We start from the raw sequence: 25,279 nt of genomic DNA on the forward strand, positions 1-25,279 counted from the left end.
GAGAGGGATCGGGGGGCCGTCACTGGGGGGGGGGGAGAGGGATCGGGGGGCCGTCACTGGGGGGGGGGGGGGAGGGATCGGGGGGCCGTCACTGGGGGGGGGGAGAGGGATCGGGGGGCCGTCACTGGGGGGGGAGAGGGATCGGGGGGCGTCACTGGGGGGGGGGGGGGAGAGGGAGAGGGCGCTTGTACCGCTGGGCGCGCTAACGTGTCAGACCCCGCCCCGTCTCCGCCCACTGACCGCCCCGTCTCCGCCCTCTTCCCCGCCTGTAACTGTCAGTGCAGCGTTAGGTGGTTGTCATAGAGACCAGACCGGAAGTGACGTGTAATCTGTATTCCGGCGCCGATTGGAGGCCGCAGCGGCGCTAACGTTCAATCCGAATAGGCACCAGAGGTGAGAACCGGGACCGGGGGGCGTCACTGGAGGGGACCGGGTGCGTCACTGGGGGAAGAGGGATCGGGGGTCGTCACTGGGGGAAGAGGGATCGGGGGGCGTTATTGGGGGGAAGAGGGATCGGGGGCGTTATTGGGGGGAAGAGGGATCGGGGGGCGTTATTGGGGGGGAAGAGGGATCGGGGGCGTTATTGGGGGGAAGAGGGATCGGGGGGCGTTATTGGGGGGGAAGAGGGATCGGGGGGCGTTATTGGGGGGAAGAGGGATCGGGGGCGTCACTGGGGGGAAGAGGGATCGGGGGGCGTCATTGGGGGGAAGAGGGATCGGGGGGCGTCACTGGGGGAAGAGGGATCGGGGGCGTTATTGGGGGGGGGAGAGGGATCGGGGGCGTTATTGGGGGGGGAGAGGGATCGGGGGCGTCACTGGAGGGGACCGGGTGCGTCACTGGGGGGAAGAGGGATCGGGGGACGTTATTGGGGGGAAGAGGGATCGGGGGGCGTCACTGGGGGAAGAGGGATGGGGGGGGCGTTATTGGGGGGGGAAGAGGGATCGGGGGGCGTCACTGGAGGGGACCGGGTGCGTCACTGGGGGGAAGAGGGATCGGGGGTCGTCACTGGGGGAAGAGGGATCGGGGGGCGTTATTGGGGGAAGAGGGATCGGGGGCGTTATTGGGGGGGGAAGAGGGATCGGGGGGCGTTATTGGGGGAAGAGGGATCGGGGGGTGTTATTGGGGGGGAAGAGGGATCGGGGGGTGTTATTGGGGGGGAAGAGGGATCGGGGGGCGTTATTGGGGGGAAGAGGGATCGGGGGGCGTTATTGGGGGGGAAGAGGGGGGGGCGTTATTGGGGGGGAAGAGGGATCGGGGGGCGTCACTGGGGGGAAGAGGGATCGGGGGCGTTATTGGGGGGGAAGAGGGATTGGGGGGCGTCACTGGGGGGGAAGAGGGATCGGGGGGCGTTATTGGGGGGAAGAGGGATCGGGGGACGTTATTGGGGGGGGGGAAGAGGGATCGGGGGGCGTCACTGGAGGGGACGAGGGATCGGGGGGCGTCATTGGAGGGGACCGGGGGGCGTCACTGGAGGGGACAAGGGACCGGGGGGCGAGGGATCGGGGGCCGTCACTGGGGGGAGAGGGATCGGGGGGCCGTCACTGGGGGGGGAGAGGGATCGGGGGGCCGTCACTGGGGGGGGGGGAGAGGGATCGGGGGGCCGTCACTGGGGGGGGGGGGAGAGGGATCGGGGGGCCGTCACTGGGGGGGGGGGAGAGGGATCGGGGGGCCGTCACTGGGGGGGGGGAGAGGGATCGGGGGCCGTCACTGGGGGGGGGAGAGGGATCGGGGGGCCGTCACTGGGGGGGGGAGAGGGATCGGGGGGCCGTCACTGGGGGGGGGAGAGGGATCGGGGGCCGTCACTGGGGGGAGAGGGATCGGGGGGCCGTCACTGGGGGGAGAGGGATCGGGGGGCCGTCACTGGGGGGGGGGAGAGGGATCGGGGGGCCGTCACTGGGGGGGGGGAGAGGGATCGGGGGGCCGTCACTGGGGGGGGGGAGAGGGATCGGGGGGCCGTCACTGGGGGGGGGGGAGAGGGATCGGGGGCCGTCACTGGGGGGGGGGGAGAGGGATCGGGGGCCGTCACTGGGGGGGGGGGAGAGGGATCGGGGGGCCGTCACTGGGGGGGGGGGAGAGGGATCGGGGGGCCGTCACTGGGGGAGAGGGATCGGGGGGCCGTCACTGGGGGAGAGGGATCGGGGGGCCGTCACTGGGGGGAGAGGGATCGGGGGGCCGTCACTGGGGGGGGGGGGAGGGATCGGGAGGCCGTCACTGGGGGGGGGGGGGGAGGATCGGGGGGCCGTCACTGGGGGGGGGGGAGGGATCGGGGGGGCCGTCACTGGGGGGGGGGGAGAGGGATCGGGGGGCCGTCCTGGGGGGGGGAGAGGGATCGGGGGGCCGTCACTGGGGGGGGGGGGAGAGGGATCGGGGGCCGTCACTGGGGGGGGGGGGAGAGGGATCGGGGGCCGTCACTGGGGGGGGGGAGAGGGATCGGGGGGCCGTCACTGGGGGGGGGAGAGGGATCGGGGGGCCGTCACTGGGGGGAGAGGGATCGGGGGCCGTCACTGGGGGGGGGGAGAGGGATCGGGGAGGCCGTCACTGGGGGGGGGAGAGGGATCGGGGGGCCGTCACTGGGGGGGGGGGAGAGGGATCGGGGGGCCGTCACTGGGGGGGGGGGAGAGGGATCGGGGGGCCGTCACTGGGGGGGGGGGAGAGGGATCGGGGGGCCGTCACTGTGGGGGGGGGGGAGAGGGATCGGGGGGCCGTCACTGGGGGGGGGGGGGAGAGGGATCGGGGGGCCGTCACTGGGGGGGGGGAGAGGGATCGGGGGGCCGTCACTGGGGGCGGGGGGGAGAGGGATCGGGGGGCCGTCACTGGGGGCGGGGGGGGAGAGGGATCGGGGGGCCGTCACCGGGGGGGGGGAGAGGGATCGGGGGGCGTCACCGGGAGGGGGACGAGGGACCGGGTGTGATCCTCACTGTTCCCCTCTCTCCTCAGATGTCTGTACGATCTTCTCGCCCCGTTAGTGGACGTTCCGGAGTGAAGAAGGCGGCAGGTGGTGGGAAGAGGAAGGTTTCGGGGCGCCAGGCCTGGGATGTGAGTGTATCCGGAGTCACATGGATCCTCTCATAGCGGTGGGAGCCCTGTGATATCAGGGGCTGTAGCAGCAGGACTGTGAAATATGGATTTTATATTCCAGGATTGTAGCTTTGCTAATTGCATGGGGGAGTCCTCACACTGCTGTGCTCTGTGTACATTGAACTATTCCACACCCCTGCCCTCTGCTCTGCATATGGAGACTGTGGAGCAGTTCAGTGCTCTCAGCTAGTAGCACAGCAGTGGTGAGGATCCCTCCAGCTATAAAACACATAGAAGGTCTTTACCACTAAGCCACACCCCTTGTATCTTATGGGATGGTGGGGGGTGCTGTGCTGAGGAAGGGGGGAGGGAGTCCCAGGTGTTGTCTTACCATGCAACTTCTCTTTTGCAGAGTTCTGTCCATGATCTCGGCGTCCATCGCGCCACCCCTGAGGAGCTGGTGAGTGCACAGGGAGCAGTGTGAGAGTGCTGAGAGGTGACTGTCCCCCAGCACAGAAGGGAGCAGTGTGAGAGTGCTGAGAGGTGACTGTCCCCCAGCACAGAAGGAGCAGTGTGAGAGTGCTGAGAGGAGACTGTCCCCCAGCACAGAAGGAGCAGTGTGAGAGTGCTGAGAGGTGACTGTCCCCCAGCACAGAAGGGAGCAGTGTGAGAGTGCTGAGAGGTGACTGTCCCCCAGCACAGAAGGAGCAGTGTGAGAGTGCTGAGAGGTGACTGTCCCCAGCACAGAAGGGAGCAGTGTGAGAGTGCTGAGAGGAGACTGTCCCCCAGCACAGAAGGGAGCAGTGTGAGAGTGCTGAGAGGTGACTGTCCCCCAGCACAGCAGGGAGCAGTGTGAGAGTGCTGAGAGGTGACTGTCCCCCAGCACAGAAGGAGCAGTGTGAGAGTGCTGAGAGGTGACTGTCCCCCAGCACAGAAGGGAGCAGTGTGAGAGTGCTGAGAGGAGACTGTCCCCCAGCACAGAAGGGAGCAGTGTGAGAGTGCTGAGAGGTGACTGTCCCCCAGCACAGAAGGGAGCAGTGTGAGAGTGCTGAGAGGTGACTGTCCCCCAGCACAGAAGGAGCAGTGTGAGAGTGCTGAGAGGTGACTGTCCCCCAGCACAGAAGGGAGCAGTGTGAGAGTGCTGAGAGGTGACTGTCCCCCAGCACAGAAGGGAGCAGTGTGAGAGTGCTGAGAGGTGACTGTCCCCCAGCACAGAAGGGAGCAGTGTGAGAGTGCTGAGAGGTGACTGTCTCCCAGCACAGAAGGGAGCAGTGTGAGAGTGCTGAGAGGTGACTGTCCCCCAGCACAGAAGGGAGCAGTGTGAGAGTGCTGAGAGGTGACTGTCCCCCAGCACAGAAGGAGCAGTGTGAGAGTGCTGAGAGGAGACTGTCCCCCAGCACAGAAGGGAGCAGTGTGAGAGTGCTGAGAGGTGACTGTCCCCCAGCACAGAAGGAGCAGTGTGAGAGTGCTGAGAGGTGACTGTCCCCCAGCACAGAAGGAGCAGTGTGAGAGTGCTGAGAGGAGACTGTCCCCCAGCACAGAAGGGAGCAGTGTGAGAGTGCTGAGAGGAGACTGTCCCCCAGCACAGAAGGGAGCAGTGTGAGAGTGCTGAGAGGAGACTGTCCCCAGCACAGAAGGGAGCAGTGTGAGAGTGCTGAGAGGTGACTGTCCCCCAGCACAGAAGGGAGCAGTGTGAGAGTGCTGAGAGGTGACTGTCCCCCAGCACAGAAGGGAGCAGTGTGAGAGTGCTGAGAGGAGACTGTCCCCCAGCACAGAAGGGGGCAGTGTGAGAGTGCTGAGAGGTGACTGTCCCCCAGCACAGAAGGAGCAGTGTGAGAGTGCTGAGAGGAGACTGTCCCCCAGCACAGAAGGGAGCAGTGTGAGAGTGCTGAGAGGTGACTGTCCCCCAGCACAGAGGAGCAGTGTGAGAGTGCTGAGAGGTGACTGTCCCCAGCACAGAAGGGAGCAGTGTGAGAGTGCTGAGAGGTGACTGTCCCCCAGCACAGAAGGGAGCAGTGTGAGAGTGCTGAGAGGTGACTGTCCCCCAGCACAGAAGGAGCAGTGTGAGAGTGCTGGAGAGGTGACTGTCCCCCAGCACAGAAGGGAGCAGTGTGAGAGTGCTGAGAGGTGACTGTCCCCCAGCACAGAAGGAGCAGTGTGAGAGTGCTGAGAGGTGACTATCCCCCAGCACAGAAGGAGCAGTGTGAGAGTGCTGAGAGGTGACTGTCCCCCAGCACAGAAGGGAGCAGTGTGAGAGTGCTGAGAGGTGACTGTCCCCCAGCACAGAAGGAGCAGTGTGAGAGTGCTGAGAGGTGACTGTCCCCCAGCACAGAAGGGAGCAGTGTGAGAGTGCTGAGAGGTGACTGTCCCCAGCACAGAAGGGAGCAGTGTGAGAGTGCTGAGAGGTGACTGTCCCCAGCACAGAAGGAGCAGTGTGAGAGTGCTGAGAGGTGACTGTCCCCCAGCACAGAAGGAGCAGTGTGAGAGTGCTAGAGGTGACTGTCCCCCAGTACAGAAGGGAGCAGTGTGAGAGTGCTGGGAGGTGACTGTCCCCCAGCACAGAAGGAGCAGTGTGAGAGTGCTGAGAGGTGACTGTCCCCCAGCACAGAAGGGAGCAGTGTGAGAGTGCTGAGAGGTGACTGTCCCCCAGCACAGAAGGAGCAGTGTGAGAGTGCTGAGAGGTGACTGTCCCCCAGCACAGAAGGAGCAGTGTGAGAGTGCTGGGAGGTGACTGTCCCCCAGCACAGAAGGAGCAGTGTGAGAGTGCTGAGAGGTGACTGTCCCCCAGCACAGAAGGAGCAGTGTGAGAGTGCTGAGAGGTGACTGTCCCCCAGCACAGAAGGAGCAGTGTGAGAGTGCTGAGAGGTGACTGTCCCCCAGCACAGAAGGGAGCAGTGTGAGAGTGCTGAGAGGTGACTGTCCCCCAGCACAGAAGGGAGCAGTGTGAGAGTGCTGAGAGGTGACTGTCCCCCAGCACAGAAGGGAGCAGTGTGAGAGTGCTGAGAGGTGACTGTCCCCAGCACAGAAGGGAGCAGTGTGAGAGTGCTGAGAGGTGACTGTCCCCCAGCACAGAAGGAGCAGTGTGAGAGTGCTGAGAGGTGACTGTCCCCCAGCACAGAAGGGAGCAGTGTGAGAGTGCTGAGAGGTGACTGTCCCCCAGCACAGAAGGGAGCAGTGTGAGAGTGCTGGTAGAAGACCATCTTCCATGACACACTGTTACGAGTTCTGCACCTACTCGCTTGTAATAGGACAGAATCGTCAGGACTATACTAAATATTAGTTCTGGACCAAATCAACTTTGCATGTATTCTCATGTAATGCAGATATAGTGCAGCACAGCGCTGGATGATCCGGGGTCCTGTTGCAGGTGTGGTGCAGGAGTGGTTCTGGTCACTTTCATCATCCTGTTTGTGTTGTCTGCTGTAGGCGCACCGCCATGAGATCCACAAGTCCAAAATCACAGCCTGGCCCAATGGGAGCTGAAGAAGAGAGCGCTGCGGAAGGAGTGGAGGAGGCAAACGGCGGCACCCCGGACCCCCTAGAGGACCGCCGGCTGGGCCTGATGATGGAGGTAGATGCTGCTTCATACACATCATACTAATTATTAAAGGGGTTCACTACAAGTTTTCTCCAACTTCCAGTCCTTAATTTCCGACTCTACATTTCTGTGTTCCTCGCTCTAGCAGTGCTTGAGATAAATGCAGGACTCCTTCCCAGGGCTTATTCCTCTGATCTGCAGGGGTGGAGCTTCACTGCTGAGCATGTACATAAAGTGCAGCCACATTCATCTCAGCTAAAATTCTGTGACAGGGCTGCACCAGCAATGTGACCGGCACTTCCAGGACTGATGGCAGATCATTGGTCCAGGAGAAGTACTAACCTGTTACTCCACTCTGGGTCCTCTCCTGCTACTGGCACAGTTCTGCGCCGGGTCCTGATTCTGCTCCATACAACCAGCAGGAGACACAGCGCAGCAAATGGAGGAGAGAGAAGCTGCAGTGCGGGGCAGGGAGGAAAGAGCCAGGAGGATTTTTCTCCGGGGGGGATGAAGTATTCTCTGCCTGGGGAGGGGGCTCCAGTATTATCCGCCCTGGGGAGGGGGCTCCAGTATTATCCGCCCTGGGGAGGGGCTCCAGTATTATCCGCCCTGGGGAGGGGGCTCCAGTATTATCCGCCCTGGGAGGGGTCTCCAGTATTATCTGCCCTGGGGGGGGGGGGGGGGGGGGGGCTCCAGTATTATCCGCCCCGGGGGGTGGGGGCTCCAGTATTATCCGCCCTGGGGGGGGGGCGGGGGGCTCCAGTATTATCCGCCTGGGGGGGGGGGCGGGGGGCTCCAGTATTATCCGCCCTGGGGGGGGGGGGGTGGCTCCAGTATTATCCGCCCTGGGGGGGGGGGCTCCAGTATTATCCGCCCTGGGGGGGGGGGGCTCCAGTATTATCCGCCCTGGGGGGGGGGGCTCCAGTATTATCCGCCCTGGGGGGGGGGCTCCAGTATTATCCGCCCTGGGGGGGGGGGGGCTCCAGTATTATCCGCCCTGGGGGGGGGGGGCTCCAGTATTATCCGCCCTGGGGGGGGCTCCAGTATTATCCGCCCTGTGGGGGGCTCCAGTATTATCCGCCCTGGGGGGGGGGGGCTCCAGTATTATCCGCCCTGGGGGGGGGGGGCTCCAGTATTATCCGCCCTGTGGGGGGCTCCAGTATTATCCGCCCTGGGGGGGGGCTTCAGTATTATCCGCCCTGGGGGGGGGCTTCAGTATTATCCGCCCTGGGGGGGGCTCCAGTATTATCCGCCCTGGGGGGCTGCTCTGATTGCAGTATTCGGGTGCTGTAGTGGCATATGGTGCTGTCCTGTGGGTGTTGGGGCATCTAGGGTGCTGGTCACTGATGCGGCCCCTTACAGTGGTTCAGTCTGACATTGGACCTATAAAAGTTGTTCGCCTCCGGCCTAAATCCTTATTTCTGGAATAGAACAGAAATTTCCTAATTTTTCTAATTTATTATATGTTTTGGAGTTGGTGCATTTTATCCATCAAAATGTTCACCGACTCCACAGCCCCCGACACCTGACCCTGGAGATGCCACCGTGTCTATTGGCCAGGGCACCTCAGGGGTTAAGCCCTCAGGATTTTGTGTTCGCCTGTAAATTAGAATTGGGCCCATGTTACCAGTCAGTGTGATTGTCGTCCTCCCGGCAGATCCTCTCGGATCAGTACCAGATGAAGGACGTCCTGGAGCGCTCGGACAGGGCCATGGCGGTAGTGAAGGATCTTTTTGGCGACGCCCCCCGCAGGCACACGGGTACATAGCGACTATCATTACTCACTCCTAGTAACACATTAGATTGTCAGCTCACTTGTCTCTTGGGATCCTCGCAGGTTTCCCATATGTGACCATGGCTCCATCCTGCGACCTGGACACATCACGTGGCCCCATAGCTCAGAAGAAGGATCCCCCCACCCGCCTGTCCGTTCTCAGCGAGGGCATCATGGACTCTCAGGTAGGTACACAAGCGTTCTGTGTAATGTGAGGGGGATGGGATAATCCAGGGGCTCCGCACAGGATACTATGGATCTACTCCACTCCCTCTTGTGTGACCTTTAGGCTCTGAATGACGTGGAGGAGTCCGGACCACAGGATAGCGATGATGATGATGATGATGATGATGCAGAGGTCTCCATCAGCTTCCAGCCCGGCCTCCACACACACAGGTCAGTCATCTATCAGACCGGATAAAGCTGCAGGAGGGCGCAAGTGCAGAGGGGGAGGCCAGGGCCTCATTCACACACTCAGTATTTTACATCTGGAGGACGTCCCAGTACAATACGGAGCACAATCCTGCAGTGTGAATGACCTCCCAGCACACAGGGGGAGGGGCCCAGGGCCCGGCTGGGGGGTGGGGTTTTTATTTGGGGGAACTTGGGGGATTCAGCTGTAATGAAGATTCTGCAGTTTCTCACATTTTGATCTTCTTCCAGGATTCGCCGGATATTGAATGAGGAGACTTCACGTCTGACATCTGAAGACTGGTCCCGAGATAAGAACCCCCCTGTGACCCCCAAAGGTGACCCCTCAAATGACCAAACTGGTAAGAACATTCAGGTAAAGGTAACGTGCATCTAAAATAATGAAACATGTAGACTCCTAATGGATTGTGTCTCCATGGTAACAGACTACAAACCCCAGTGTAGTCATGTATTACTCCCTGCAACCAGCAGTAGAGGAAAGGATCAGACTACACAGGGGTGGTTTGTCTGTAACCACGGCAATGCATAGATCTGCATAGGAGTATGTGGAAATGTGCATCAGGACAACCCCAGATGTTAGTGATAATTTGCATCTAAAATTATAATTTTTTTTTAATGAATTAAAATGAACTGTGCGGATAGTCCTGATTTTGTGTACGCAGCCCCTATGAGCCCAGACTACAAACCCTGCGCACTCTGATCCTGCAGTTGTGTGTTACTTGCTCCACTCCATGCTTGATCAGACTACTTCAATACGAAAAAAGGTCACGGTCCAGCCAACACTCCGATTCAACAAGGCTTTATTTACAAATAAAGCCTTGTTGAATCGGAGTGTTGGCTGGACCGTGACCTTTTTTCGTATTGAAGTGGAATAGCTACCTGAGCAGCGAGGTGGTCCGTGCCGACCCGTCTTCAAGTACCCACTACCGAGGAAAGGTGAGCTGGTTATTCCCCACGTTTGTCTACTCTTGATCAGACTACACAAGGTTGGTTTGTAGTCTGTAACCATAGAGATACAAATGAGCCACAATGAATGAGAATACAGCCCTTGTATCAGCCATGGTGTGGACTGCATCTCCTGCTCTATACAGTAGTGACACTGCCCCCTCTACTCTGCAGCATTAAACGCCACCGCAGCCGTGAACAAGGTGAAAACCCGCCTGACCCTGGAGGAGCAGGAGGAGCCCGAGGACAGCTCAGTGATTGGTCGTGTATTAAACCCACATCCCATAAACCCCCGCAAGCTCCAGAGTAAAGGTAAGAGAGATGCAGCGCCCCCTCTGCCCAGACCCTGCATGACGCAGACATGGACACACGGGGGAGATACCACAAGGTTAATGGGGTCTTTCTTGTTCTGGCAGGTAAGAAGAAGAAACCCTCCCATGTCTCCAGCAGTCAGAGCACAGCGCCCCCTGCAGTCTCCACACATGAGGCCTCAGGCTGCAGTCAGTCCGGGCTGGACGTCCTCAACCATATGATCCAGGAGGTGGAGAGAGAACTGGAGGCCTACGAGAGGGAGAGCGGCCGGGAAGTGTCCTCTGTGCCGCAGTGTCATGGCCTCACCGGCTTCACCCTCTCCCTGGTCAGCTCCATACGCCGGCTGGTGTCTTACCTGAAAGAGGTGAGGAGTGGGCGGTAGGATGGGGGAGGACGGAGGAGCGGGAGGGAGGAGGACGGGGGAGGAGGACGGAGGAACGGGCGGCGGGAGGGAGGAGGACGGAGGAGCGGCGGAAGGGAGGAGGACGGAGGAGCGGGCGGCGGGAGGGAGGAGGACGGAGGAGCAGGCGGCGGCAGGGAGGAGGACGGAGGAGCAGGCGGCGGCAGGGAGGAGGACGGAGGAGCAGTCGGCGGCAGGGAGGAGGACGGAGGAGCAGTCGGCGGCAGGGAGGAGGACGGAGGAGCAGGCAGGGAGGAGGACGGAGGAGCAGGCAGGGAGGAGGACGGAGGAGCAGGCAGGGAGGAGGACGGAGGAGCAGGCAGCGGCAGGGAGGAGGACGGAGGAGCGGGAGGGAGGAGGACGGAGGAGCGGGCGGCGGGAGGGAGGAGGACGGAGGAGCGGGCGGCGGGAGGGAGAAGGACGGAGGAGCGGGCGGAGGGAGGAGGACGGAGGAGCGGGCGGAGGGAGGAGGACGGAGGAGCGGGCGGAGGGAGGAGGACGGAGGAGCAGGCGGCGGGAGGGAGGAGGACGGAGGAGCGGGGGGGAGGACGGAGGAGCGGGAGGGAGGAGGACGGAGGAGCGGGAGGAGGACGGAGGAGCAAGGGGGGGGGGGAGGACGGAGGAGCGGGCGGCGGGAGGGAGGAGGACGGAGGAGCGGGCGGCGGGAGGGAGGAGGACGGAGGAGCGGGCGGCGGGAGGGAGGAGGACGGAGGAGCGGGCGGCGGGAGGGAGGAGGACGGAGGAGCGGGCGGCGGGAGGGAGGAGGACGGAGGAGCGGGCGGCGGGAGGGAGGAGGACGGAGGAGCGGGCGGCGGGAGGGAGGAGGACGGAGGAGCGGGCGGCGGGAGGGAGGAGGACGGAGGAGCGAGCGACGGGAGGGAGGAGGACGGAGGAACGGGCGGCGGGAGGAGCGGGAGGACGGAGGAGCGGGAGGGAGGAGGACGGGGGAGGAGGACGGAGGAACGGGCGGCGGGAGGGAGGAGGACGGAGGAGCGGCGGGAGGGAGGAGGACGGAGGAGCGGGCGGCGGGAGGGAGGAGGATGGAGGAGCACGCGGCGGCAGGGAGGAGGACGGAGGAGCGGGCGGCGGCAGGGAGGAGGACGGAGGAGCGGGCGGCGGCAGGGAGGAGGACGGAGGAGCGGGCGGCGGCAGGGAGGAGGACGGAGGAGCGGGCGGCGGGAGGAAGGAGGACGGAGGAGCGGGAGGGAGGAGGACGGAGGAGCGGGAGGGAGGAGGACGGAGGAGCGGGCGGGAGGAGGACGGAGGAGCGGGCGGAGGGAGGAGGACGGAGGAGCAGGCGGCAGGAGGGAGGAGGACGGAGGAGCGGGGGGGAGGACGGAGGAGCGGGCGGCGGGAGGGAGGAGGACGGAGGAGCAGGCGGCGGGAGGGAGGAGGACGGAGGAGCAAGGGGGGGGGGGAGGAGGACGGAGGAGCGGGCGGCGGGAGGGAGGAGGACGGAGGAGCGGGCGGCGGGAGGGAGGAGGACGGAGGAGCGGGCGGCGGGAGGGAGGAGGACGGAGGAGCGGGCGGCGGGAGGGAGGAGGCCGGAGGAGCGGGCGGCGGGAGGGAGGAGGCCGGAGGAGCAAGGGGGGGGGAGGAGGACGGAGGAGCGGGCGGCAGGAGGGAGGAGGACGGAGGAGCGGGCGGCGGGAGGGAGGAGGACGGAGGAGCGGGCGGCGGGAGGGAGGAGGACGGAGGACGGAGGAGCGAGCGACGGGAGGGAGGAGGGCGGAGGAGCGAGCGGCGGGAGGGAGGAGGGCGGAGGAGCGGGCGGCGGGAGGGAGGAGGACGGAGGAGCGGGAGGACGGAGGAGCGGGAGGACGGAGGAGCGGGAGCAGCGAGGAGGGATGAGTGGGGGGTGGCGAGGGAGCAGGGGGATGGGCTAGCGGGCGGGTGAAGCGGGTGAGAATATCTGCAGTACCTGGAGGGTTGGGGATCCATCACCGGTGTCATGTGATTCCTCTACAGAGTGACCGGCAGCTGCGGCAGGAGGCGCTAGAGAGGCAGCGGCTGAAGGAGGAGCTCGGTGAGCAGCGGCTGCTGATAGACGCCCTGACTGCAGAGATTCTGGCTATAAAGGACGGCGGCTCATTGTCCCCGGTAATTTCCTGGTGGTTTATCTTTCTATTTGCCTTCAGGGCAGTCCAGTACTTAGCGCCCCTCTTGTCTATGTGGCTGTGTGTGGTACTGCATCTCAGACACATCAGTACTGAGGCCTTGGCTGATGCATGGACACTAGTGATTCCCGGTGACACGTCTCTCCCCTGTGCCTCACCCCGGCGGCCATGCTTCTGTCTTCCCCAGGGTAGTCACCATTTTGTCTCTGACCAGTCACAGTCTTCCCCTGGAGAGGCCTTGACCAATATCCGAATGCCCGACCCCGAGGAGGCGAAACCCACAGCCCCAGTGCCCGACTTAAGGACAAAACAAGGTGAGTCCAAACAATAGTTGTTTCTGGGAAAGCTGAGTGGCTGCTACTATAGTTCACACTTAAAACTTTCCTATGATCCTGACAGGTAAATCTGCTACAGTCATATATTTGTGTTTTTTGTTGGCAGGTGGAGAAGTCTCTGCAGCGCCTCACGCTGGTTCTAATGTGTCCACACAGATGACAACATCACTGCGGGACACGGCTTCTCTTCTGGACTTCCAACCCGCCATCATGTTATCTCCTCCCACACAGAAATCACGGTCCGATATCAGGTCCCAAACTTCATGTGAGTAACAGAATATACACAGTGACTGCACCAGCAGCAGAATAGTGAGTGCAGCTCTGGGGTATAATACAGGATGTAACTCAGGATCAGTACAGGATAAGTAATGTCATGTATGTACACAGTGACTGCACCAGCAGCAGAATAGTGAGTGCAGCTCTGGGGTATAATACAGGATGTAACTCAGGATCAGTACAGGATAAGTAATGTCATGTATGTACACAGTGACTGCACCAGCAGCAGAATAGTGAGTGCAGCTCTGGGGTATAATACAGGATGTAACTCAGGATCAGTACAGGATAAGTAATGTCATGTATGTACACAGTGACTGCACCAGCAGCAGAATAGTGAGTGCAGCTCTGGGGTATAATACAGGATGTAACTCAGGATCAGTACAGGATAAGTAATGTCATGTATGTACACAGTGACTGCACCAGCAGCAGAATAGTGAGTGCAGCTCTGGGGTATAATACAGGATGTAACTCAGGATCAGTACAGGATAAGTAATGTCATGTATGTACACAGTGACTGCACCAGCAGCAGAATAGTGAGTGCAGCTCTGGGGTATAATACAGGATGTAACTCAGGATCAGTACAGGATAAGTAATGTCATGTATGTACACAGTGACTGCACCAGCAGCAGAATAGTGAGTGCAGCTCTGGGGTATAATACAGGATGTAACTCAGGATCAGTACAGGATAAGTAATGTCATGTATGTACACAGTGACTGCACCAGCAGCAGAATAGTGAGTGCAGCTCTGGGGTATAATACAGGATGTAACTCAGGATCAGTACAGGATAAGTAATGTCATGTATGTACACAGTGACTGCACCAGCAGCAGAATAGTGAGTGCAGCTCTGGGGTATAATACAGGATGTAACTCAGGATCAGTACAGGATAAGTAATGTCATGTATGTACACAGTGACTGCACCAGCAGCAGAATAGTGAGTGCAGCTCTGGGGTATAATACAGGATGTAACTCAGGATCAGTACAGGATAAGTAATGTCATGTATGTACACAGTGACTGCACCAGCAGCAGAATAGTGAGTGCAGCTCTGGGGTATAATACAGGATGTAACTCAGGATCAGTACAGGATAAGTAATGTCATGTATGTACACAGTGACTGCACCAGCAGCAGAATAGTGAGTGCAGCTCTGGAGTATAATACAGGATGTAACTCAGGATCAGTACAGGATAAGTAATGTCATGTATGTACACAGTGACTGCACCAGCAGCAGAATAGTGAGTGCAGCTCTGGGGTATAATACAGGATGTAACTCAGGATCAGTACAGGATAAGTAATGTCATGTATGTACACAGTGACTGCACCAGCAGCAGAATAGTGAGTGCAGCTCTGGGGTATAATACAGGATGTAACTCAGGATCAGTACAGGATAAGTAATGTCATGTATGTACACAGTGACTGCACCAGCAGCAGAATAGTGAGTGCAGCTCTGGAGTATAATACAGGATGTAACCTAGGATCAGTACAGGATAAGTAATGTCATGTATGTACACAGTGACTGCACCAGCTTCAGAATAGTGAGTGCAGTTCTGGGGTATAATACAGGATGTAACTCAGGATCAGTACAGGATAAGTAATGTCATGTATGTACACAGTGACTGCACCAGCAGCAGAATAGTGAGTGCAGCTCTGGGGTATAATACAGGATGTAACTCAGGATCAGTACAGGATAAATAATGTCATGTGTGTACACAGTGACTGCACCAGCAGCAGAATAGTGAGTGCAGCTCTGGGGTATAATACAGGATGTAACTCAGGATCAGTACAGGATAAGTAATGTCGTGTATGTACACAGTGACTGCACCAGCAGCAGAATAGTGAGTGCAGCTCTGGGGTATAATACAGGATGTAACTCAGGATCAGTACAGGATAAGTAATGTCATGTATGTACAGTGACTGCTCCAGCAGCAGATAGTGAGTGCAGCTCTGGGGTATAATACAGGATGTAACTCAGGATCAGTACAGGATAAGTGATGTCATGTATGTACACAGTGACTGCACCAGCAGCAGAATAGTGAGTGCAGCTCTGGGGTATAATACAGGATGTAACTCAGGATCAGTACAGGATAAGTAATGTCATGTATGTACACAGTGACTGCACCAGCAGCAGAATAGTGAGTGCAGCTCTGGGGTATAATACAGGATGTAACTCAGGATCAGTACAGGATAAGTAATGTCATGTATGTACACAGTGACTGCACCAGCAGCAGAATAGTGAGTGCAGCTCTTGAGTATAATACAGGATGTAACTCAGGATCAGTACAGGATAAGTCATGTCATGTATGTACACAGTGACTGCACCAGCAGCAGAATAGTGAGTGCAGCTCTGGGGTATAATACAGGATGTAACTCAGGATCAGTACAGGATAAGTAATGTCATGTATGTACACAGTGACTGCACCAGCAGCAGAATAGTGAGTGCAGCTCTGGGGTATAATACAGGATGTAACTCAGGATCAGTACAGGATAAATAATGTCATGTATGTACAGTGACTGCACCAGCAGCAGAATAGTGAGTGCAGCTCTGGGGTATAATACAGGATGTAACTCAGGATCAGTACAGGATAAGTGATGTCATGTATGTACACAGTGACTGCACCAGCAGCAGAATAGTGAGTGCAGCTCTGGGGTATAATACAGGATGTAACTCAGGATCAGTACAGGATAAGTAATGTCATGTATGTACACAGTGACTGCACCAGCAGCAGAATAGTGAGTGCAGCTCTTGAGTATAATACAGGATGTAACTCAGGATCAGTACAGGATAAGTCATGTCATGTATGTACACAGTGACTGCACCAGCAGCAGAATAGTGAGTGCAGCTCTGGGGTATAATACAGGATGTAACTCAGGATCAGTACAGGATAAATAATGTCATGTATGTACAGTGACTGCACCAGCAGCAGAATAGTGAGTGCAGCTCTGGAGTATAATACAGGATGTAACTCAGGATCAGTACAGGATAAGTGATGTCATGTATGTACACAGTGACTGTACCAGCAGCAGAATAGTGAGTGCAGCTCTGGGGTATAATACAGGATGTAACTCAGGATCAGTACAGGATAAGTAATGTCATGTATGTACACAGTGACTGCACCAGCAGCAGAATAGTGAGTGCAGCTCTGTGGTATATAATACATGATGTAACTCAGGATCAGTACAGGATAAGTAATGTCATGTATGTACAGTGACTGCACCAGCAGCAGAATAGTGAGTGCAGCTCTGTGGTATATAATACATGATGTAACTCAGGATCAGTACAGGATAAGTAATGTCATGTATGTACACAGTGACTGCACCAGCAGCAGAATAGTGAGTGCAGCTCTGGAGTATAATACAGGATGTAACTCAGGATCAGTACAGGATAAGTAATGTCATGTATGTACACAGTGACTGCACCAGCAGCAGAATAGTGAGTGCAGCTCTGGAGTATAATACAGGATGTAACTCAGGATCAGTACAGGATAAGTAATGTCATGTATGTACACAGTGACTGCACCAGCAGCAGAATAGTGAGTGCAGCTCTGGGGTATAATACAGGATGTAACTCAGGATCAGTACAGGATAAGTAATGTCATGTATGTACACAGTGACTGCACCAGCAGCAGAATAGTGAGAGCAGCTCTGGGGTATAATACAGGATGTAACTCAGGATCAGTACAGGATAAGTAATGTCATGTATGTACACAGTGACTGCACCAGCAGCAGAATAGTGAGTGCAGCTCTGGGGTATAATACAGGATGTAACTCAGGATCAGTACAGGATAAGTAATGTCATGTATGTACACAGTGACTGCACCAGCAGCAGAATAGTGAGTGCAGCTCTTGAGTATAATACAGGATGTAACTCAGGATCAGTACAGGATAAGTCATGTCATGTATGTACACAGTGACTGCACCAGCAGCAGAATAGTGAGTGCAGCTCTGGGGTATAATACAGGATGTAACTCAGGATCAGTACAGGATAAATAATGTCATGTATGTACAGTGACTGCACCAGCAGCAGAATAGTGAGTGCAGCTCTGGAGTATAATACAGGATGTAACTCAGGATCAGTACAGGATAAGTGATGTCATGTATGTACACAGTGACTGTACCAGCAGCAGAATAGTGAGTGCAGCTCTGGGGTATAATACAGGATGTAACTCAGGATCAGTACAGGATAAGTAATGTCATGTATGTACACAGTGACTGCACCAGCAGCAGAATAGTGAGTGCAGCTCTGTGGTATATAATACATGATGTAACTCAGGATCAGTACAGGATAAGTAATGTCATGTATGTACAGTGACTGCACCAGCAGCAGAATAGTGAGTGCAGCTCTGTGGTATATAATACATGATGTAACTCAGGATCAGTACAGGATAAGTAATGTCATGTATGTACACAGTGACTGCACCAGCAGCAGAATAGTGAGTGCAGCTCTGGAGTATAATACAGGATGTAACTCAGGATCAGTACAGGATAAGTAATGTCATGTATGTACACAGTGACTGCACCAGCAGCAGAATAGTGAGTGCAGCTCTGGAGTATAATACAGGATGTAACTCAGGATCAGTACAGGATAAGTAATGTCATGTATGTACACAGTGACTGCACCAGCAGCAGAATAGTGAGTGCAGCTCTGGAGTATAATACAGGATGTAACTCAGGATCAGTACAGGATAAGTAATGTCATGTATGTACACAGTGACTGCACCAGCAGCAGAATAGTGAGTGCAGCTCTGGGGTATAATACAGGATGTAACTCAGGATCAGTACAGGATAAGTAATGTCATGTATGTACACAGTGACTGCACCAGCAGCAGAATAGTGAGAGCAGCTCTGGGGTATAATACAGGATGTAACTCAGGATCAGTACAGGATAAGTAATGTCATGTATGTACACAGTGACTGCACCAGCAGCAGAATAGTGAGTGCAGCTCTGGGGTATAATACAGGATGTAACTCAGGATCAGTACAGGATAAGGAATGTCATGTATGTACACAGTGACTGCACCAGCAGCAGAATAGTGAGTGCAGCTCTGGAGTATAATACCAGGTTTCTATAACATTTCTCATGTTTCTATTATTTCAGCTTTTCTCAGCCATGAAATTGTATCTTTATCATCTGAGGATTCTGCTGGAGCTCCTGGTTCTGACCCGGCTGCACACAGGTGGCAGTTGGCGTCCTGTGCTCGGGCTTTACCTTGTGTGGGTCCGGTGCTGGAGAGCGATGGATGTGGCGGTGCTGTGAGGGTGGAGGATGATATTGTAGCGCGGATGGCGGAGCTGACGTGTCAGAATAACGCACTGAAGGCGCAGCTGTCACAGCTCAGGACGGGCTCAGGGGGCGACATTACCGGAACGTCACAGGTGGCGACAAAAACTAAGGTACGAGAGAGAAGGATCCGGATATTTCATATAACATCAAGGGAAGGATTTCTTTGCTGTGCAGTGACCTCGCGCTGCTTCATGTTTCATACTCCAGTCACAACCAGAGCTGCAGTCATAATTGTTCTGGCAGCTAAATACAAGAAGCCAAAGAGGGTAAGACCCAGAGGGCAAAGCCGCAAAATGTACCGAATGGGGACACGTGGGTCCAACACAGGACCAGGACAACACCAGAAGCTGCAGGGATTTATATCTGGGATTATGTGGATTACATCCTGATGTCCTTCTCGTGTCTCTCCAGCAGGAGGCGATGTCTGCACCACCTCCGGCCTCTCTGGAGATGAGGATCGCGGAGCTGAACCGGCAGAGCGCGGAGGCGCGGGATAAACTCCTGAGACTTATCGAGCAGCAGAAGAACAGCCTGGTGGTGTCCCCCGCCATCTCCCCCATCACCCCCCAGCAGGGGGAGCCAGGTACTGCCCCGCCATCTCCCCCATCACCCCCCAGCAGGGGGAGCCAGGTACTGCCCCCGCCATCTCCCCCATCACCCCCCAGCAGGGGGAGCCAGGTACTGCCCCCGCCATCTCCCCCATCACCCCCCAGCAGGGGGAGCCAGGTACTGCCCCCGCCATCTCCCCCATCACCCCCCAGCAGGAGGAGCCAGGTACTGCCCCCGCCATCTCCCCCATCACCCCCCAGCAGGGGGAGCCAGGTACTGCCCCCGCCATCTCCCCCATCACCCCCCAGCAGGGGGAGCCAGGTACTGCCCCCACCATCTCCCCCATCACCCCCCAGCAGGAGGAGCCAGGTACTGCCCCCGCCATCTCCCCCATCACCCCCCAGCAGGGGGAGCCAGGTACTGCCCCCACCATCACCCCCATCACCCCCCAGCAGGGGGAGCCAGGTACTGCCCCCGCCATCACCCCCATCACCTCCCAGCAGGGGGAGCCAGGTACTGCCCCGCCATCTCCCCCATCACCCCCCAGCAGGGGGAGCCAGGTACTGCCCCCGCCATCTCCCCCATCACCCCCCAGCAGGGGGAGCCAGGTACTGCCCCCGCCATCTCCCCCATCACCCCCCAGCAGGAGGAGCCAGGTACTGCCCCCGCCATCTCCCCCATCACCCCCCAGCAGGGGGAGCCAGGTACTGCCCCCGCCATCTTCCCCATCACCCCCCAGCAGGGGGAGCCAGGTACTGCCCCCACCATCTCCCCCATCACCCCCCAGCAGGAGGAGCCAGGTACTGCCCCGCCATCTCCCCCATCACCCCCCAGCAGGGGGAGCCAGGTACTGCCCCCGCCATCTCCCCCATCACCCCCCAGCAGGGGGAGCCAGGTACTGCCCCCGCCATCTCCCCCATCACCCCCCAGCAGGGGGAGCCAGGTACTGCCCCCGCCATCACCCCCATCACCTCCCAGCAGGGGGAGCCAGGTACTGCCCCACCATCTCCCCCATCACCCCCCAGCAGGGGGAGCCAGGTACTGCCCCCGCCATCTCCCCCATCACCTCCCAGCAGGGGGAGCCAGGTACTGCCCCCGCCATCTCCCCCATCACCTCCCAGCAGGGGGAGCCAGGTACTGCCCCCGCCATCTCCCCCATCACCTCCCAGCAGGGGGAGCCAGGTACTGCCCCCGCCATCTCCCCTATCACCTCCCAGCAGGGGGAGCCAGGTACTGCCCCCGCCATCTCCCATATCACCCCCCAGCAGGAGGAGCCAGGTACTGCCCCCGCCATCTCCCCCATCACCCCCCAGCAGGGGGAGCCAGGTACTGCCCCCGCCATCTCCCCCATCACCCCCCAGCAGGAGGAGCCAGGTATTGCCCCCGCCATCTCCCCCATCACCCCCAGCAGGGGGAGCCAGGTACTGCCCCCGCCATCACCCCCATCACCCCCCAGCAGGAGGAGCCAGGTACTGCCCCCACCATGTCCCCCATCACCCCCCAGCAGGGGGAGCCAGGTACTGCCCCCGCCATCACCCCCATCACCTCCCAGCAGGGGGAGCCAGGTACTGCCCCACCATCTCCCCCATCACCCCCCAGCAGGGGGAGCCAGGTACTGCCCCCGCCATCTCCCCCATCACCCCCCAGCAGGGGGAGCCAGGTACTGCCCCCGCCATCACCTCCCAGCAGGGGGAGCCAGGTACTGCCCCCACCATCTCCCCCATCACCCCCCAGCAGGGGGAGCCAGGTACTGCCCCCGCCATCACCCCCATCACCTCCCAGCAGGGGGAGCCAGGTACTGCCCCACCATCTCCCCCATCACCCCCCAGCAGGGGGAGCCAGGTACTGCCCCCGCCATCTCCCCCATCACCTCCCAGCAGGAGGAGCCAGGTACTGCCCCCGCCATCTCCCATATCACCCCCCAGCAGGGGGAGCCAGGTACTGCCCCGCCATCTCCCCCATCACCCCCCAGCAGGAGGAGCCAGGTACTGCCCCCGCCATCTCCCCCATCACCCCCCAGCAGGGGGAGCCAGGTACTGCCCCCGCCATCTCCCCCATCACCCCCCAGCAGGGGGAGCCAGGTACTGCCCCCGCCATCTCCCCCATCACCCCCCAGCAGGGGGAGCCAGGTACTGCCCCGCCATCTCCCCCATCACCCCCCAGCAGGGGGAGCCAGGTACTGCCCCGCCATCTCCCCCATCACCCCCCAGCAGGGGGAGCCAGGTACTGCCCCGCCATCTCCCCCATCACCCCCCAGCAGGGGGAGCCAGGTACTGCCCCCGCCATCTCCCCCATCACCCCCCAGCAGGAGGAGCCAGGTACTGCCCCCGCCATCTCCCCCATCACCCCCCAGCAGGGGGAGCCAGGTACTGCCCCCGCCATCTCCCCCATCACCTCCCACCAGGGGGAGCCAGGTACTGCCCCCGCCATCTCCCCCATCACCCCCCAGCAGGAGGAGCCGGGTACTGCCCCGCCATCTCCCCCATCACCCCCCATCAGGGGGAGCCAGGTACTGCCCTCACCATCTCCCCCATCACCCCCCAGCAGGGGGAGCCAGGTACTGCCCCCGCCATCTCCCCCATCACCTCCCAGCAGGAGGAGCCAGGTACTGCCCCGCCATCTCCCCCATCACCCCCCAGCAGGAGGAGCCAGGTACTGCCCCCGCCATCTCCCATATCACCCCCCAGCAGGGGGAGCCAGGTACTGCCCCCGCCATCTCCCTCTTCACCCCCCAGCAGGGGGATCCCGGTACTGCCCCCGCCATCTCCCCCATCACCCCCCAGCAGGAGGAGCCAGGTACTGCCCCCGCCATCTCCCCCATCACCCCCCAGCAGGAGGAGCCAGGTACTGCCCCCGCCATCACCCCCCAGCAGGGGGAGCCAGGTACTGCCCCCGCCATCACCCCCCAGCAGGAGGAGCCAGGTACTGCCCCACCATCTCCCCCATCACCCCCCAGCACCCCATCACCCCCCAGCAGGGGGAGCCAGGTACTTCCCCCGCCACCCCTTCCCATTCCCATGTACTGTACACTATGGCTGTATGATGGGAGTTGTAGTCCCAGTTTCTGTCTCCCATGGTCGGTTTCTTGTATGTATTTCCAGGCAGGAGAGCGCGCTCCATGGATGCGGTGACACCTCTGCCGCAGCTCACAGATTCCTCTATGGAGGAGACCCCGTCCCCGGGCAGCAGGGGCAGCGGGCGCAGGTAAGGGCCACACAAGCTCCCCCCCTCCCGCCGCTGTCATGTGCTGGGACATTGCGCTCATCTTGTTGTTTCGTAGATCCAGCGCCTCTCAGAGATCCAACACATCGGTGACCGGCTCAACCAGGGGAGGGAGAGCGATGGCCGAGCCACAATGGGGGAAGGTGAGAGCGGACGGGGGGGATCATCACTGCTGCCCCCCAGGGTGCGGGAGGTGCTCAGCTCTGCCCCCCAGGGAGCGGGAGGTGCTCGGCTCTGCCCCCCAGGGTGCGGGAGGTGCTCGGCTCTGCCCCCCAGGGTGCGGGAGGTGCTCGGCTCTGCCCCCCAGGGTGCGGGAGGTGCTCGGCTCTGCCCCCCAGGGTGCGGGAGGTGCTCGGCTCTGCCCCCCAGGGTGCGGGAGGTGCTCAGCTCTGCCCCCCAGGGTGCGAGAGGTGCTCAGCTCTGCCCCCCGGGGTGCGGGAGGTGCTGAGCTCTGCCCCCCAGGGTGCGGGAGGTGCTCATCACTGCTGCCCCCCAGGGTGCGGGAGGTGCTCATCACTGCTGCCCCCCAGGGTGCGGGAGGTGCTCATCACTGCTGCCCCCCAGGGTGCGGGAGGTGCTCATCACTGCTGCCCCCCAGGGTGCGGGAGGTGCTCATCACTGCTGCCCCCCAGGGTGCGGGAGGTGCTCATCACTGCTGCCCCCCAGGGTGCGGGAGGTGCTCATCACTGCTGCCCCCCAGGGTGCGGGAGGTGCTCAGCTCTGCCCCCTGGGCTGCTGCTGTGTATAAGATGGTATAGATGATGGGTAATGGTCTCTAAGCCCCCCCCCTAGAGTATATGATCCTGATAGTTCGGAGTCATCCGTCCCCGGTATTCAGGAAGCGCTGACTCCTTGCTTCTCCATTGGCTACACTGCTGCGCGGTGCTAAGTGAGCGCCACCTGCTGGTAGGGGATGTGCTAGTCAGTAATAGGGGTCCATCTCTGTCCCTCCATGTTGCCTCTGACCTGTGTTCCTCTCCCTGCAGGGCTGTAAGGACTCGGAGGAGGGCTGGTTCGCGCTTTCCACCCACGTCTCGTAACGCCCCCCGGCGATTCTCCTCTTATATTTATATGTAATTTATTCTGTGGTTTCATAATAAAATCCGGTTTTATTTATTTCCCTTTGGTAATGTCTGACACCACTGATGGAGCAGGTTATATGCCGAGCTACAGCTGAGTGTCTGTTACAGTGTATCAGGCTAGAGGAGACTGGACTGAAGCAGAGACACCGGCAATCTGCACTTATTATTGATTTATGGCGCAGTCGGATGTATTACATGGCGCTGCTATGAGTGCGCATGCACGGAAGAGCCTGTAACTTGTGCGCCACTTTCTTTCTATACATAAATCCGGCGCAAACTCGGCCCCTTATGTGCACAGACTTCTAAACGCTGAATAAATCCAAGATCCCAAGAACGTTATTTGTGCAAAACTTAAAGGTGTTTTCCCAGGAAACAAGTTCTCACCCCCGGGTCCCCTCCTGCCGTGTGCTGGGGCTGGGTAAGTACTTGTTCTGTACTCACCTCTCCTGGGTCCCCTCCTGCCGTGTGCTGGGGCTGGGTAAGTACTTGTTCTGTACTCACCTCTCCTGGGTCCCCTCCTGCCGTGTGCTGGGGCCGGGTAAGTACTTGTTCTGTACTCGCCTCTCCTGGGTCCCCTCCTGCCGTGTGCTGGGGCCGGGTAAGTACTTGTTCTGTACTCACCTCTCCTGGGTCCCCTCCTGCCTTGTGCTGGTGCCGGGTAAGTACTTGTTCTGTACTCACCTCTCCAGGATCCCCTCCTGCCTTGTGCTGGGGCCGAGTAAGTACTTGTTCTGTACTCGCCTCTCCAGGGTCCCCTCCTGCCATGTGCTGGTGCCGGGTAAGTACTTGTTCTGTACTCGCCTCTCCTGGGTCCCCTCCTGCCTTGTGCTGGGGCCGAGTAAGTACTTGTTCTGTACTCGCCTCTCCTGGGTCCCCTCCTGCCTTGTGCTGGTGCCGGGTATGTACTTGTTCTGTACCACTCCTGGGTCCCCTCCTGCCGTGTGCTGGGGCCGGGTAAGTACTTGTTCTGTACTCACCTCTCCAGGATCCCCTCCTGCCATGTGCTGGGGCCGGGTAAGTACTTGTTCTGTACTCGCCTCTCCAGGGTCCCCTCCTGCCATGTGCTGGTGCCGGGTAAGTACTTGTCCTGTACTCGCCTCTCCTGGGTCCCCTCCTGCCATGTGCTGGTGCCGGGTAAGTACTTGTTCTGTACTCGCCTCTCCAGGGTCCCCTCCTGCCATGTGCTGGTGCCGGGTAAGTACTTGTTCTGTACTCGCCTCTCCAGGGTCCCCTCCTGCCATGTGCTGGTGCCGGGTAAGTACTTGTTCTGTACTCGCCTCTCCAGGGTCCCCTCCTGCCATGTGCTGGTGCCAGGTAAGTACTTGTCCTGTACTCACCTCTCCTGGGTCCCCTCCTGCCGTGTGCTGGGGCCGGGTAAGTACTTGTTCTGTACTCGCCTCTACCGGGTCCCCTCCTGCCTTGTGCTGGTGCCGGGTAAGTACTTGTTCTGTACTCGCCTCTCCTGGGTCCTCTCCTGCCGTGTGCTGGTGCCGGGTAAGTACTTGTTCTGTACTCGCCTCTCCAGGGTCCCCTCCTGCCATGTGCTGGGGCCGAGTAAGTACTTGTTCTGTACTCGCCTCTCCAGGGTCCCCTCCTGCCATGTGCTGGTGCCGGGTAAGTACTTGTTCTGTACTCGCCTCTCCTGGGTCCCCTCCTGCCTTGTGCTGGGGCCGAGTAAGTACTTGTTCTGTACTCGCCTCTCCTGGGTCCCCTCCTGCCTTGTGCTGGTGCCGGGTATGTACTTGTTCTGTACCACTCCTGGGTCCCCTCCTGCCGTGTGCTGGGGCCGGGTAAGTACTTGTTCTGTACTCACCTCTCCAGGATCCCCTCCTGCCATGTGCTGGGGCCGGGTAAGTACTTGTTCTGTACTCGCCTCTCCAGGGTCCCCTCCTGCCATGTGCTGGTGCCGGGTAAGTACTTGTCCTGTACTCGCCTCTCCTGGGTCCCCTCCTGCCATGTGCTGGTGCCGGGTAAGTACTTGTTCTGTACTCGCCTCTCCA

At 59.3% G+C, this 25,279-nt stretch overlaps 1 protein-coding gene across 1 annotated transcript; it reads left to right on the forward strand.

The window, feature by feature from the left end:
- Window positions 1-255: 255 nt before the first annotated feature.
- SPICE1 (spindle and centriole associated protein 1) lies at window positions 256-23,297 on the forward strand. The gene is given in 20 exon segments (XM_072138957.1): window positions 256-393; window positions 2,938-3,036; window positions 3,431-3,478; window positions 6,445-6,469; window positions 6,472-6,522; window positions 6,525-6,589; window positions 8,214-8,316; window positions 8,394-8,515; window positions 8,620-8,726; window positions 8,994-9,103; window positions 9,882-10,019; window positions 10,124-10,383; window positions 12,388-12,519; window positions 12,751-12,850; window positions 12,978-13,136; window positions 18,241-18,536; window positions 18,838-19,009; window positions 22,077-22,179; window positions 22,256-22,340; window positions 23,184-23,297. Coding segments are annotated over 19 exon segments (2,229 nt in total). The 5' UTR covers window positions 256-393; the 3' UTR covers window positions 23,238-23,297.
- The last annotated feature ends 1,982 nt before the right edge of the window (window positions 23,298-25,279 follow it).

Source organism: Engystomops pustulosus, chromosome 2 (assembly GCF_040894005.1).
Source record: "Engystomops pustulosus chromosome 2, aEngPut4.maternal, whole genome shotgun sequence".
In the NCBI taxonomy this organism is placed as follows: Eukaryota; Metazoa; Chordata; class Amphibia; order Anura; family Leptodactylidae; genus Engystomops; species Engystomops pustulosus.